The sequence below is a fragment of the Peromyscus maniculatus genome, chromosome 10 (assembly GCF_049852395.1).
Source record: "Peromyscus maniculatus bairdii isolate BWxNUB_F1_BW_parent chromosome 10, HU_Pman_BW_mat_3.1, whole genome shotgun sequence".
Taxonomy (NCBI): domain Eukaryota; kingdom Metazoa; phylum Chordata; class Mammalia; order Rodentia; family Cricetidae; genus Peromyscus; species Peromyscus maniculatus.
Window position 1 is genome coordinate 83105611 of NC_134861.1, and position 15792 is coordinate 83121402.

At 43.3% G+C, this 15792-nt stretch overlaps 2 protein-coding genes across 2 annotated transcripts in view; one reads left to right on the forward strand and one right to left on the reverse strand.

Moving 5' to 3' along the window:
* The window catches only part of Jchain (joining chain of multimeric IgA and IgM), a 32782-nt gene extending 27520 nt beyond the window's left edge, over positions 1–5262 (reverse strand). The window contains exon 1 of the mRNA XM_042257607.2: positions 5137–5262. The gene's annotated coding sequence lies outside the window, so the exon portion shown is untranslated. The remainder of the gene's footprint in view (positions 1–5136) is intronic.
* A 160-nt stretch (positions 5263–5422) lies between these two features.
* On the forward strand, positions 5423–7148 carry Utp3 (UTP3 small subunit processome component). The gene has a single exon (XM_006991650.4). It carries the CDS (start codon positions 5654–5656, stop codon positions 7085–7087), a length of 1434 nt encoding a protein of 477 aa, XP_006991712.1. The 5' UTR covers positions 5423–5653; the 3' UTR covers positions 7088–7148.
* Positions 7149–15792: the final 8644 nt, after the last annotated feature.

Below are 15792 nucleotides of genomic sequence, written 5' to 3' on the forward strand. Positions count from 1 at the left end.
AACATAAATCCAGTTACACTAAACTTAATAGAAGAGAAAGTAGGAAGTACTCTTGAATGCATTGGCACCGGAGACCACTTCCTAAATATAACACCAGCAGCACAGACCCTGAGCACAACAATTAATAAATGGGACCTCTTGAAACTGGGAAGCTTTTACAGGGCCAAAGACATGGTCAATAAGACAAAAAGACAGCCTACAGAATGGGAAAAGATCTTCACCAACCCCACATCTGACAGAGGATTGATCTCCACAGTATATAAAGAACTCAAGAAACTAGACATCAAAATACTAAACAATCCAATTAAAAAATGGGCTAAAGAGCTAAACAGAGAATTCACAAAACAAGAATCACAAATGGCTGAAAGACATTTAAAGAAATGCTCAACATCCTTTATCATCAGAGAAATGCAAATCAAAACGACTCTGAGATACCACCTTACACCTGTCAGAATGGCTATGATCAAAAACACCAATGACAACCAATGTTGGAGAGGATGTGGAGCAAAGGGAGCACTCCTCCATTGTTGGTGGGAATGCAAGCTTGTACAACCACTGTGGAAATCAGTATGGCAGTTTCTCAGAAAATTAGGAATCGAACTACCTCAAGACCCAGCTATACCACTCTTGGGCATATACCCAAGGAACACTGATTCATACCACAAAGATACATGCTCAACTATGTTCATAGCAGCACTATTTGTAATAGCCAGAACCTGGAAACAACCTAGATACCCATCAACTGAAGAATGGATTAAGAAAATGTGGTACATATACACAATGGAGTACTACTCAGCAGAGAAAAACAATGAAAGCATGAAATTTGCAGGCAAATGGATGGAACTAGAAAAAAATCATCCTGAGTGAGGTAACCCTAACCCAGAAGGACAAACATGGTATGTACTCACTCATAAGTGGATTCTAGATATAAAATAAAGAACAATCAGACTACAACCTACAGAACCATGGAGGCTATATATATAGCATGGAGGTCCCTAGGACGACTGTGGCTTATAATAAATTTTGGTTTTACTCAATTACTGAGCAAGCCTCAATGAAACATTTCACTATTAAGATAAAAATACATACTGTATCAAGCTGATAATAGAAAAATAAATAAAATAATTAATTTTAAAAAATAAAAGAAAAATTTGAACTATTAAAAAAAACAACAAACATATTTTACTAAAGTAAAAAAAGGGGGAACTAGGGACTCATCATTCCTCTCCACATTCTATTCTTTCCCTCGTTTTATATATTTTAAATTTTTTATCGGTGGATTCTGCTGGAGTATCCGCTACAGATAAGCACTGGAGGGTTCCTATTGCAAATCACTCTCTGGAGCAATGGAAGGATCTTTCTACTGGCACTTGGAGGAGACCCAATGTGGTGTTGATGTGGGCCCAGGGTTCTGTTTATGTCTTTCCTCAGGACAATGAGGTTCCTCTTTGGATTCTTGAGCACTGTGTGCGCCCTGTGGCTGCTGCTGAAGCCTAACATGACAGAGACCTATTGGGCCTTCATGAAAAACTCTCCCCTTCTGATGTCAATGGGGATTGAGAGCCCAATATGGCCAGCTTTGGCAAGCATTAACATAAGCCTAGGAACTATAGCCATGTGGTTGGATTCTCCAGAAGGTAATGTATGGTAAATGCTTTTTCAAGTATGTTTGACAATGTGTCACCCAGACACCTTGGAGATTAAGGATAACCCTGAAGGTCACTGACCCCCATTTGTTAACAGTAGCATGCCAGCTAAGCCTTTTCAGTTTCACAATCCTCTACAATCTGGTGTAGTACCAACTTTTCAGGAATGGCTCTGTGCAACATTTATTGGCCTCCTGAAATTCATTTAGCCCCCCTTTGAAGATACCTTAAAATTTATGAGCCTGAATGTAGCCATTATAAGACCATTAGTTATGCTCCTTATGAGCTGCCTGTTTTTTCTTTATGGTTCTTAGTTGTTCTTTTACAGAGCTGCCAGCTTAAGTCGTGCTGGGATCAAGAAAAATGGGCCTTGGCAGTTCGTGTTCCTGGAGCTGTGTCCATGCCAGTGGATGTCCACATGCTCCAGAAGAGAATTTGACATTGTTGCTGCCATTGTTGCTATTATAGCAGTGGCGGCCACCGCTGCTACTGTTTCTGGGATTAACATTTCATAACTGGTTACTACAGCTAGCATAATGGAGACCCTGGCAGCAAAAGTAGCTACCACAGTTAGTTAATCTTTCATTCTATTGGGCATGATATATTTAATTCAATAGCTATATACATCTCGATTGGCTTTGAAAATTATAAATTTATAAACTCAAGTTCCATTTGCTTTTGGGATACTATCTTACAAGGACTCCAATTTGCAGTAAGGCTCGTTAAGGAAGGGAATGGCTCAATTGCCTTTAGCCTACTGGCTATGGGTGGGTTAGGACTTTTGTTGGTCTTTTCTGTGTTGAATATGCAGACTGCAAGTCCAGTGCCACTTTGAGATCTTTGGCAGCAGTTAACTCTCAGCTCACACACAATTGAGCCTGTATGATAATGAGTATTCAGAGACGTGTAATGACTGGGGAGTGCTCACCAACCTAAGACAGAGGGCCTGTGTGGCCTGGGCAGGCGTCTCCATGACGGGTAAGGTGACCTGCTGACGTCCCACGCAACCTAAGTCAGAAACTCATTTTTTAATAAAAGGGGGACCTGTAGGGTCCTGGCCCCCATTTTGGGTAACTGTTGCCTTGCCTGCTGACCTTGACCTTGATATCCTCCCTATGCTAATTCCTTGCCGGGTTCCACTCTCCTAAATGCTTAAGGGAAGTTCCTTGTCTATGTATCCTGCATAATGGGCGTTAACAGTTTAGATGCAAGATTATAAAACATCGTTAGCGAATTTCTTCCCTCCAGGGTTCTCCCATTGTGCTGTAAGCCTGTATTTAAGACCTCCTCCCTCCTTCAATAAACAGCATTCAGCATTAAATAAATTAATTAATTAATTTAAAAAGAGAGAGAGAGATGGCTCGATGGTTAAGAGCACTGGCTGCTCTTTCAGAGGTCCTGAGTTCAATTCCCAGCACCCACATGGTGGCTCAGAACCATCTATAATAGGATCTGATGCCCTCATCTGGCATGCAGACATAGGTACCAAAAAAAAAAAAAAAGACACCACTTGTCTGAAAAATGTATTCATGTTCTTTTTTTTATTCTTCCTTTTTTTTCTTTTATTCTTTTTCTGTGTTCTCTTCTTTATAAGAAACATTTTTATTACAGAATTTAAAACCATCATTTTATGATACTGTAAGATTTGTATGATGCTCAAAAGGATGACATTCATTATGGACATCAGCTATCTCACAAGAAATCAACTGTAACGTATGCACGTATTTTCTTAACATAAAGGGGGCTGATAACAACTAAGTGTGAAGTCCTGGTGTGGGAGTTCATGGCCCTGGTTTCTATAGCAGACTCCCTAGCAGAATTGCCTGCAAGCCTCTGTTTCCACATGTGTAAAACTCAAGTTGAAACTGATGGTTGCTGAGTCCATTCTAGTCCAGTTTAGAGATGTGGCATTTATATACATCATTCACTAAGCTTTATATAGCACCTGAGGTATGTAGTGAAATATACTTTTTATACATCTTCATTAAACAAATAATTGAACATTCCTCTGTACCAAACTTAGGAAAAAAAACTGGAGGACTTTTTGTTAAAGTAACTTAAGCTGTGGTTTTGAATACAGCACAAATCCCTTAGATTTGGGCAGAAATACTAAATCCTTTTTGGGAGTTTTTTTTTTCCTTTAACGGGTTCTAGCAGGTAAACATATATTCATGTACCCTTGAACAAAGAACCAAGGCCATCCGTCTCCATCTGGGAAGGCTGTCTTTAACCCAGTGTAATGCTCTGTTTCAGGGAGATGCCAGTGGGGCAGTGAGGAAGGAGACATGGGCCTAGGCAGCCTGCTAAGTGGGATCAACGCTCTCAGTGACGGTGACAGCAGGATTACCTTAAATCCTTCTATGATTATGTGTGTGTGTGTGGGGGGGGGGTTGGTTAGGGTTGCGTTTGTTGCCTTTTTTGTTTTCTAAGACAAGGCCCCATGTGGTGTGCATAATTATGCTGACTGCTATATCCTTTTAAAGCAGTGGTTCTCAACTTTCCTAATATTGCGACCCTTTAATACAGTTCGTCATATGGTGACCCCCCAACCATAAAATTATATTTTCATTGCGACTTCGTAACTGTAACTTTGCTACTATCATGAGTTGGAACAATATAAATATCTGTTTTCCAGTGGCCTTAGGCGACCCCTGTGAAAGGATCCTTCCACCACCCCCTAAGGAGGTCGCGACACACAGGTTGAGAACTACTTTCTTATAGCTTCGCAAGGAGGGTAGCATGTAAAAAGACAGATATTTGAAGATGGCTTAGTCGGTAAAAGCGCTTTCTGCTAAGACTGGCGCGTGTTCAATGCCCTAGACCCACACGACGCCCGTACTCTCGGTTTAAAGACAGATGTAAACCCCACGCTGGTTTCCAGCACCGAACGCTGCCTAACACAGCACTTCTCCCTGTAGCCGTGCTCTGGTGCGCCCCTCCTAGACCACAAGATCTCCAAGCTCGGGAAAATCACTAATGTTGGCCACGATCATTCTCTCGGAGGCTAACACGGCCGCCCAGCATGTGCGGTGCTAGGTCAGTGTTGAAGAACACACCCTGAACAGTCATTAACGACTGTAATTAGATCCTACACGTAAATCCTTTAACAGGGGAGCCCCTGAGCGCTTCCACGAGTCTTTTCCAGAACATCTAAAAAAAAAAAAAAAAAAAAAAAACCGAAGCTTTTCCAGCAGAAGGAAACCGCGGTGTCTTTTCCCCTTCCCGGGAGCATCGTCCCCCGAAACCCTCCTCGGTCCTCCTCTCGGGGGCTCTGCCTCCTCCCATCGGGTGGTCCCCGAGCCGCGCGGGGCCCGGAAACGCCGCGTCTACGGTAGCAACCGCCCGGCACAAAAAAAGAAAAGAAAAGAACCAAGCCGGGAGGCTGGGGCTAGCCTGGATACCAGGGAGAGGCCCTGCTTCCAAAGTCAGGACAGCAGCGGGGGTAAAAACAAGCCGCCTAACTTCGCACGGACGAGCGCAGGGAACCAACCGTGAGCGGGGAGACTCTAGCGCGGCCCACGGGGCGGCCGGCCGACGGGGTGACGCAGAGGCTCGGCGCCCTCTGCCGGCCGGGAGCGGCCTCGCCGCGCTGACGGGATTCCGGCTCCACGCCCCAGGCTCGCCCGACACAGCACGGAAGTCGCCGCCCAAGGCTCGGCGGAACGGAATGGCCTCACCCGGAACCGTTTCTACCCGGAAGCATTTTTAACTCGCCGGAACCGACTGGCTTTAAGAGGGCACGGTGAGGCTAGGCTTACGGGGTGGGAGTAGGGGGGCCGAGCGGAAGTCCGGGCTCGCGCGCTGCGCGGAGAGCATCCTGGGAGCGGAAGGAAGCTGGCCCTGCCAGCCGCGGATCCGGTGCTCGGCGACTCGCGTGGCGCGGAGCGTGTTTGGTGTTGAAAGCCTCCGGTTGCTGGGACTGTCGTTTCTGCGCGGAGGTCGGAAGTGCCGGGGATCGCCGCGTCGCTGGGCGATCGCTGGGCGGGACACCGGACGGCGTGAGAGCCATGGTGAAGAGATCCCGGCGGCGTGGGGCGGCCCAGTGGGCAGCTGTGCGGGCCAAGGCAGGTCGCCCCGCCGCGGACGAAAATGAGGACGATTTAGAGCCGCCGCCCTCTCCAGGGGACTCCAGCTACTACCAGGATCAGGTAGACGAGTTCCATGAGGCGCGATCTCGGGCAGCCTTGGCTAAAGGCTGGAACGAAGTCGACAGCGGGGAGGAGGACGGTGATGAGGAGGAAGAGGTGCTAGCCCTAGATATTGATGATGAAGACGAGGAAGATGGAGAGGGCTCGGAGGACGAGGAGGATGGCGAGGACAGTGACGATAATGACGATGATGATGGTGGGAGCTCTGTGCAGAGTGAGGCTGAGGCCTCTGTGGATCCCAGCTTGTCCTGGGGTCAGAGGAAAAAGCTTTATTATGACACGGACTATGGTTCCAAATCCCGACGCCGTCAGAGTCAGCAAGAAGTAGAAGAGGAGGAAAGAGAGGAAGAGGAGGAGGCGCAGGTCATTCAGCGGCGCCTGGCCCAGGCCCTGCAAGAGGATGATTTTGGAGTCGCTTGGGTGGAGGCCTTTGCAAAACCAGTGCCCCAGGTGGATGAAGCTGAGACTCGGGTCGTGAAGGATTTGGCCAAAGTCTCGGTGAAAGAGAAGCTGAAAATGTTGAGAAAAGAATCACCAGAGCTCTTGGAGCTGATAGAAGACCTCAAGGTCAAGTTGACAGAGATGAAAGATGAATTAGAGCCGTTGTTACAGTTGGTGGAGAAAGGAGTCATTCCCCCTGGAAAAGGAAGCCAGTACCTGAGGACCAAGTATAACCTATACTTGAACTACTGCGCCAACATCAGCTTTTATTTGATCTTAAAAGCCAGGAGAGTGCCTGCACACGGGCATCCTGTTATAGAAAGGCTTGTCACTTACAGAAATCTGATCAACGAGCTGTCCGTTGTGGATCAGAAACTGTCCTCCGAAATCCGTCACCTACTCACAGCCAAGGATGGTGCTGTAAAGAAAGAACTGAATCCAAAAGCAAAATTAACCAAGACCAAGCCGAAGCCCGTTTCACAGACGGCTGCTGCTGCTGCTGATCTGCCTGATGACCCTGATCTTGATGAAGCGGCACTGAAATACTCTAAGGAAATGGAAGACCGGCAAAAGTTGAAAAGAAAGAAAGAAGAAAATAATGCTGAAGAACAGGCTCTCGAAGAGCAGAATGCAAAGAGAGCTATTACCTACCAGATTGCTAAAAACAGGGGACTTACGCCTAGGAGGAAGAAGATTGATAGGAACCCCCGAGTCAAACATAGGGAAAAGTTCAGAAGAGCCAAAATTCGAAGGCGAGGCCAGGTTCGTGAAGTTCGCAGAGAAGAACAGCGCTATAGTGGTGAACTGTCTGGCATCCGTGCCGGAGTTAAAAAGAGCATTAAGCTTAAGTAAAGTTACTCTCTGGCCTAGTTTTTGGCATTATTTTAGCTCAATAAAAGTATTTTGAACTAAAGTGATTGTGTTAATATGTGATGCCTAGTTTTCATTATAAGTTTAAAGTTTGTTGTCAACAAGGAAATGGAGGGTGTTGCTTTGGGCTTCTTGGTTGGTCTTGGTTGGTGCTGCAAATTTGAACCTGGAGCCTGTGCATAACTATCCAGGCACTTTCTTGCCAGTGAGCCATCTCCAGCCCTGGGCTACTGCTTTATTTGCCCATGAAAGTCCTACTAAAATTGTGGAAATTATGGTCAGAAGGAAAAACAAAATACTGTGTTGAAGTATGCCAATATTTTAGCAAATGTTAGCCTAGAAAACTTTCCCAGCTAGTTGAGTGTCAATGAAGCACTTTTATGTAAGTTTACATATGGAAAGAATGCATCTTTGACAGTCACGGTTTTTCTATGATAGCCTGTAAAAAGACCTGACAGATTTCAATTACAATTGTAATTCTTGGGGCAGGATATTTATATATGTGGGTCTGATGTTAAAATGGACTCCATTTGTGGTAAAAGTAACTGGTTGAATGTGACAAAATGGGAAAGATGCCTTAATTACACCAACTGTATTTTTAATAGTCTTTCTTGTGGTGAATAAGGTAAAAAGTCCATATCCCCTCTGCTGGTGACTTACTGTGGTTGCTGTTTGTGCTTATCCTCGGTTTGCTAAAAATGTCTTAAGATTACGCTTGTGTAAAACTGCCTGTCATCCTCACAGTAACAAAGGTAGGTATGGTTGTCTTAATATCACAGATGAGGAAGCTGCAGTTGGCTGAAGAGGTTATTCAGTGGGCTAGAGCTTTTGTTCTGCAAACATTCATACGTGAGTTTGAACCCCCAGCAACAACCAAAACAAACACTGCTATTTGGCTCTGTATTCCCAATTTTGGGAAGTGGAGACAGGTGGATCCCTATAACTCACTGGCCAGCCAGCCTAGCCCAAAACAAGCTTCCAGCTCAGTAGGGGACCTACGAAGGCAATAAGGCAGAAAGGGATAGAGGAAGGCACCAAGGTACCCTGCTCTGGCCTCCACATGCATACTCACCCACACCCACCGACCCACACACAGCTGAAATTATGTGAGGTTAACTTGCTAAGGATACCTGCTTGGGATCTGAACAAACCAACTTAATGTTTACTACCTTAACCTCTATTTCCCCATTGGGGCACACCTGCCAAATTATTTTTCTTAGAAATAAAAGGTACTTACTAAGATAATTTCCATACATTATTAGTACGGATTTCTGTATTCAACAGCAGAAGTGCATGCCATTTTAGGTGCGTAGGATGCAAGGGATGACTTGTGAGAGTTGGTTCTCTTCCACTGTGAGGGTTCCAAGAATTGAACCAAGGCTTGGGGACAAGTGCCTTTACCCAGTGACCCATTTCACTGGCCCTATTCACATTTTTTTAAGATGAGGAAATTGAGGTAAAGAGGATTATAATTTTTCAAAATCACAAAGCTCTTAGGCATCACAGGCATGATTTTAACCCAGTCTTGCTGGCTTCAGAGCATGACTCCATCCTTCCTGTTTGGATTAAGTAGAAAACAAAAATTTCAAAATTTCCTGGGTGATTTTTGAGTTAGTTGACTTGAGTTTCATTTTCTTCATCTTTTAGGATAACCATGTTTAAGAGCAGACTGATTAGGTCTGTTGAATTCCAAACCAAATTCTTAGCAGCTTTAGACAAAGTACTTGATGTCTCTGTCTCGTTTTGTTTTTGTTATTTTGTGTAAGCCTCAGTGGTGGGGCCTGAGGATGCAGTTCATGTAGTATAATGCTTGCCTAGATTGCAGGGAGGCCTTGGGTTCAGTCCTGCACACCTCATAAACTGGACTTGGTGGGCACACTGTAATACCAGCACTTGGGATGTAAGTGTCAAAATCAGAAGTTGTTCGAGGATACTCGGATTTACGGCCATCCTTTCTCAAAACAAAACACCACTGGCTAAGAGTAGTGCCTACTCTGGAGGGCTATTATGAGGATTAAGTGAACTAATACATGAAAATATTTAGAACATCTGTTGAAGACCACAGAAGTTTTCTTGTGAGATCTGAGTTTGCCTGACACAGCAAAGCTGTATAAAGGGATGTTTTGACCACAGGTAAGGTTGCCAGGTGTCTGGGATGGTCTGCACTTGGCTGTGCTGGGGCGAGGTCTTTTGTTCCATCCTTTGGCATTCCTTTAAAAGCCCTTTGGCAGAAACAGTCGGGGCCGATGGATAAGGATCCAGGCCCTCCTGAGGCTATCCTATGTTTCTGTCTGTCTCTCTCTGGCTGTATTTCTATCTAACATCTGCTTCTGCTCAAGAGTACCCTGGGGAAAAGTGGGGGTGGGATGGCCCCCACAATATGTTACCTAATGAGTGTTGGGTTAGCAGTAGCAAGCTAATATCCTACATGGAACCCTGTCAGAATAGTTCGAGAATAGCTCGGCTGTATGTTTTAAAATAAATTATACTTAGGCATATGGTCAAACACAATTATGAGTTTGGCCTCGGGTTAGCTGAGTTAATAGTCTCCACCTTTAACCCTGAGCATGTGTGGTGTATTTCACCTTTTCCTCACATTGAACAGTAGGTGATTGTTACAGCCATTTAAGTAGCCAAGTGACAGGTCATGCTTAAGTACTGTTTTAAGGGTTTTTTGGTCCGAGGAGTGGAGGCTTACGAGGGTCTCATGCAGGCCAGGCTGGCCTTGACGTTGAAAGTGTACCAACATCCCTGGCCAATAGTTTCTTAAACTAAAATGCCTAGGAGTCTATTGGCAAGTGTATGTGTTGTTATTCAGCCAGCTCCTGTGAGCCCCAGGCGGCTCTGGTCTTAACAGGCACTCCAGAGATCCTGGTTCAGGTGTGCAATGGGACACTGCACTAAGTTTCTCCCAGCCTGTAACATTAGGTATATGGATTAACTAGAAGAATGAGGCAAGAAACTGCAACACAGGATAGTCAGTCCTACAGAATGTGTTCCGAACAATAGGTTTTCCCTCTAAAACCATAGGTCAGAACTGTTTATAAGTGAATTACACGGAGCCAGAAGCCCCATAGAGTTTGAGTTTGGGGGGGAGAGGGTGCTGAGATGTAGCTCAGTGGTGGAGTGCTTACTTAGAAATGCAATCAATCCGAGAACTGCAAGACAGCATCATAAAACCTGCAGGGCTGGGCATGGTAGCACTTGGGAGACTGGAGTAGGAGGATTGCCATAAGTTCAAGTTCAAGACCAGAATTGGCCATGAAGACAGACCCTATGTTAAAAAGAAAAATTAGAGCGAGTTGTAATGGTACATGCCTTTAATCTCAGCACTTCCAGAAGCAGTCAGATCTTTGAGTTCAAGTCCAGCTTGGTCTACAGAGGGAGTTCCAGGACGCCTAGGCTCCATGCAGAAACCCAGATTTGAAAAGTCAAAAAAAGAAAAAGAAAAAATTAGAAATACTATGGAGCTAGGCAGTGGCGGCACATGCCTTTAATCCCAGCACTCAGGAGACAGAGGCAGGCGGATCTCTGTGAATTCAAGGCCAGCCTGGTCTATAGAGTTCCAGGACAGCCAAAGCTACACAGAGAAACCCTGTCTCATCTCAAAAAAACAAAAATTAATTAATTAATTAATTAATTAATTAAATACTATGGAAATGTTCATTTTATCCTTAGGAATTGCTTCATTTGTCCTGCATTAATAAGCAACTAAGATCATTTTACACTTCAGTAGATGAGGCGATTACTCAAATTAATAATGTATTAATATTCATACCTAGAATTTTTTATATTTAGTGATAATTTGTAGACAGTTTATTTCTATTGTGCTGAGTATTGCTTAAAAATGAGAACAAACGCCAAATTATTCTTTTTGTTTGTTTGTTTGTTTGTTTGTTTTCAAGACAGGGTTTTCTCTGTGTAGTTCTGATGCCTGTTCTGAATCTCACTCTGTAGACCAGGCAGGCTGGCCTCGAACTCACAGAGATCTACCTGGCTCTGCCTCCCAAGTGCTGGAATTAAAGGTGTGCACCACCACCATAGCCGGCCAAATTATTCTTTAAACCCCAAGAATTTTGATATACTTTTAGAAGGAACAGAGTCTGAGAACTACTTAAATCTTTTGTGCATTACAAAATGGAAAAATTAATAAAGATGTCAACTTTGGGAACAAACCTAACTATAATAAAAGTAATTAACCTCTTGTGAAAGATTTTGTTGGGCCTCAAAAGAGGGGGCATAAACCTTCCTAGGTTGAGGTGTGAGAAAAGGTGTGTATCAGTTGGAGCAAAACCTGGCAGAAAGTTGGGAGTAATAGAGACAGCAATCTGAGGAATGCCAAGAATGCGGGACCAAAAGCAAGAAAGTGAAGCGAGGCAGGAAGTAAAACTGGAAAGGTAAGGGCCTTAAATTACACACACACACCTTTACTGGCTGCATAAGGAGCTTAAGTGATATTCCTGATAGGGAGAAGGCAACCAAAGTCTCTGGAAAGGTAAGCTGGCCCTGTGGACCAGGAACTGGAATGGATTAAAGCCAGACAGAGGCAGGGAAACCAGCAATATGAGTCCTTCACAACAATGCTGGCATGTAGAGATTTAAACTAAGGCAAGGAACAGATGAAACCAGAGAGAAATTCAGAAAAGACCGTGGAGAGCGTGAGAATTAAAACAAGATGTAGTTACCAACCAACCATACAGCCTCAGCAACATTACGATGGAGGGTTGTCACGGGAAGGCTGCCATGAATCCCAGCCTGGCCTGGGTGCACAGAGTAAGATGCTACCACTACCACCACCACCCAAAAGATACTAAACACTACGCACAAAATATGGAACGCTTATATAGGGCAGAGCTTTCAATTCTCCAGCATTCTGTTCTCCACAGAATAACCAAGGAAGGCAATTTTACTGCTAATATGATTTTCACAAAAGAAACATATGAACCAGGTGGTGGTGATGGTGCACACCTTCAATTCTAGCACTCGGGAGGCAGAGGCAGGAGGATCTCTGAGTTTGAGGCTAGTCTGGCTTACAGAGTGAGTTCCAAGACAGCCAGGGCCACACAGAGCAACCCTGTCTCAAAAAAACAAAAATAGGAACATCAAACTTAATCAAAATAACAATTCAACATGTTTTGTTTTTATTATAAAATTAGTATTGACTGGTCATAGGCACATCTATAATTCCAGTAGAGGCTGAGGAAGGAAGGTTGCCAGAAGTTTGGGGCTAGCTTGGGCTAAATGATGAGTTCCAGGCTAGCCAGGATTACATAATGAGGCCATTTCTCAAAAGGTTTTTAAAAAACATTAAAAAGTAACATACCTTTTAAAAACTTTTAGACTGGCAAATAAAGAAAAATAGAAACATAAAGCCATATTTCTGCTACCCAAAGAACACTACCATTAATATTTAAGAAAATGTACAATAAACAACAGATAGGCACAATTATCTAATATTGTAGTTAATATTTTAGAAGAATAAAGTTATTGAAAGCCATCAAAATCTAGTAATTCAGAAATCAAGTACTAGATTTATTTGTTATTTTCAGATAGGGCCTCATGTAGCCTTAGCCAGTTTCAAACCCTACAAGAAGCCCAGCTGGCCTTGAGCTAACCTTCCTGTGTCTACCTCCTGAGCGCTGGGATTACAGGCGTGTACTACCACATTCCAGTAAGAACGGGGTTCTCCAGAGCTTTCAGAATTGAGGCCTATTAACTGACACCCATTTCTGCATTAAAACAAGTTTAACATGAAGTATATTGACTATATTGTTTTCAAATAAGACATTTTCAAATTGCCACATAATGTCAAACAGATGATTCAAGAAAATGATTGTCTTACAATCACAAATGCACACCTTTAATTCCTCAGGAAGCAGGGGCAGGGGGAGCTCTGTGAATTCAAGGCCAACTTGGTCTACATGGCAAGTTCCAGGATATCCAGGACTACATAATAGAGGGGCTTTGTCTCAAAAATTAAATTAAAAAAAATAATAATATGCAGCACTATGCAGTACAGGGAGAAGCAAAACCATAATTTATACAGTTAATCCGAAAATGTTACTAACTTGAGGACTTGAATTTGTTCTTTAAAATATCTCCTCTTTGATTTTTAAACATAAAAATAGAATAATTTATGTATTATACTAAAAAAGATCATCAACTCTCAAGTGCTGGCTTTACTGATTCACAGCAGTAAGAAGCTTATACTAAAAATATATTATCATCCATGGCATTAATCTCTAAAGGGCTTTATAGACTGTATTATAAACATCTATCCTTAAGATTACCAGAGTTTTTGAAACGCAAACATGGATGGCTAAAACTGCAGATAAAATTGAAGGGCACGCTCTGCTTTATTTCACAAGAAAACAGAGCTCAATTCTTAATTACAGTGACTGCACCATGTCTTCTTTTTTTGGGAAAGTGCAGGGAGATGCTCTGTACATTTTCCAGAAGGAACGTGTTCAAGCTTGTTTTTATAATCTTGGCCTCTGTCATTGTGTGTAGCCGCTGAATCAGCCCATTATGCGGCTCACTAACGCTAATGCATAGCTGTGATTATATTATTGATCAAAAACCTAAAAGCATATGAAAACTGAGGACTTGGAGTACCATCCACCTTTTTTTTTTTTAGGCAAAAAGTTCATAAATAGCCTTGCCTTTACATTTTAACAGACTCATATTTCAGCTGATTTCTTGTATTCATTATGCTGTCATTTAATTAGTGGTAGCAAAACATAAATAGAGTAGCTATTAAAGGCAGAGAAGCACGGAAACCAGTTCGCTGAAGGACTCCATGGCATGTCACCGTCTCCGTAGCTGTGACATCCTGGCTTAGCAAGGAGAAAGCTGATGTTTAGACCAGACAGCATTTTTCTTCTTTCTTTATGGAGGGGGCTATGAACAACACACAGGGGGCTGACACCTGCCATTCCCTCACTTAGTAGATGTATTTCATTCTTGAATTTGGTGACTGGTTACTTGTCTTCTTAACAATGAATTGTGAAATTTCTGTTCTTCCTCTACCCCATGCTTAAATCCCAGGTACATGCTGTCACATGTGGACCCATACCCCACTGAAACATTGCCGGTCACCTGTAGGATGGGATCCGACAAGAGTATGATTCTTAAGAGTTTCTACACGAAAGAGAGAGAGAGAGAGAGAGAGGCCCAATAAAGCACAGGACTTGGTTTTTCCTCTTTAATAGAATTTTGCACATCCTAGGAGGCAAAAAAATGTCTTTTTTCTTTTTAATCAAGATTCTCACCCTCATCAAAAGATTCAAACGAGCTGGGTTACACTATTGTATGCTTGTAATCCCAACATTCAAAAGGGCCCGGATCACGAGGATTATGAGTTCTTGACCAAACCTGTGCTCACTCCCAACCCACCCAAGTCTTTTTTTTTTTTTTAATTAACACACACACACACTCAACATGGGGCTAGGGAGATGTATCATCAGTTAAAGGTGCTTACTGTGTCTGGCAGTGGTGGCACACGCCTTTAATTCCTTGGGAGGCAGAGGCAGGCAAATCTCTGTTCCAGGCCAGCCTGGTCCACAGAGACAGTTCCAGGACAGCCAGAGTTACATGGAGAACTGGAGGGGGAAAAAAGTGCTTGCTGCTCTTGCCTAGGACCTGAGTTCCCAACACTCATGATGGGAAGCTCATAACTGCCTGTGACTCCAGCTCCAGGGAATCTGGCACTGTCTTCTGGCCTCCTGGGCACACTGAATCTACATAAACACAGACACAAGTATGAACATAAATTAAGTAAATAAATAATACATTTAAAAAAAAAAAACCTCCCAGGTTCCTCCTGGAACTCACAGAGATCCTCCTGGCTCTGCCTCCCAAGTGCTGGGATTAAAGGCGTGTGCCACCACCGCCTGGCTTTGTTTGTTTTTAATTACATGTTGCCAGCAGTGGCACACGCCTTTAATCCCAGCACTCCCACAGGCAGGTATCTCTGAGTTCGAGGCCAGCCTGGTCTAGGAAGTAAGTTCCAGGACAGTCAAGGCTACCCAGAGAAACTGTCTCAAAAAACCAAAAAAACTTACACGTTGTTAGCTAGGCTAGACTCATATTTGTAAACTGAGAACTCTGGAGGTAAGCAGATCGCTGTGAGTTCAAGGTCAGCCTGGTCTACCTAGTGAATGCCAGGTCAGCAGCCAGGGCTGCATTGTCTCAAAACAAACAGAAAGGAAATTAAAAGTAATAAGCTGTTTTGTCAAAATGAGGACACATTGCTAGTCATTATTCGATCTTGTGTAACGCCATGTTATAAGATTTGTTTATACTACTTACTTAACCTTGAAAACAGCTCTGTGAATAATTTTACAGGACAAATAACTTAGGCAGAAAGACTAAGATCAACTAGTCAAGTGAACAGCAGAAACTTAAAGCCACTAGTACATTTTCTAAGGGTGTTTAGAGTTAGCTTCTTGTAAACACTTCCTTTTTATAATGTTTCTTTAAAAAAAAAAAAAAACTTGAAGTCTGGCATTAGACGTCCCATGATAATTTCTAGTGATAAGTCAAGAGAGATTTACAGAGAATAACAAAAAGATTTTCTTTCTGCAAGTTTAAGTTCCTCTGCGGGACGGGGCGGGGGAGTGGGCAGACGATGAGACAGTGATTTCTAATTGAGTTCACACAAAATCTATGCCTGCATTTTGCGACTC

Excerpts from the sequence above, each read along its gene's own strand:
- Utp3 (XM_006991650.4), top strand. The coding sequence starts at position 5,654 with ATGGTGAAGAGATCCCGGCGGCGTGGGGCGGCCCAGTGGGCAGCTGTG.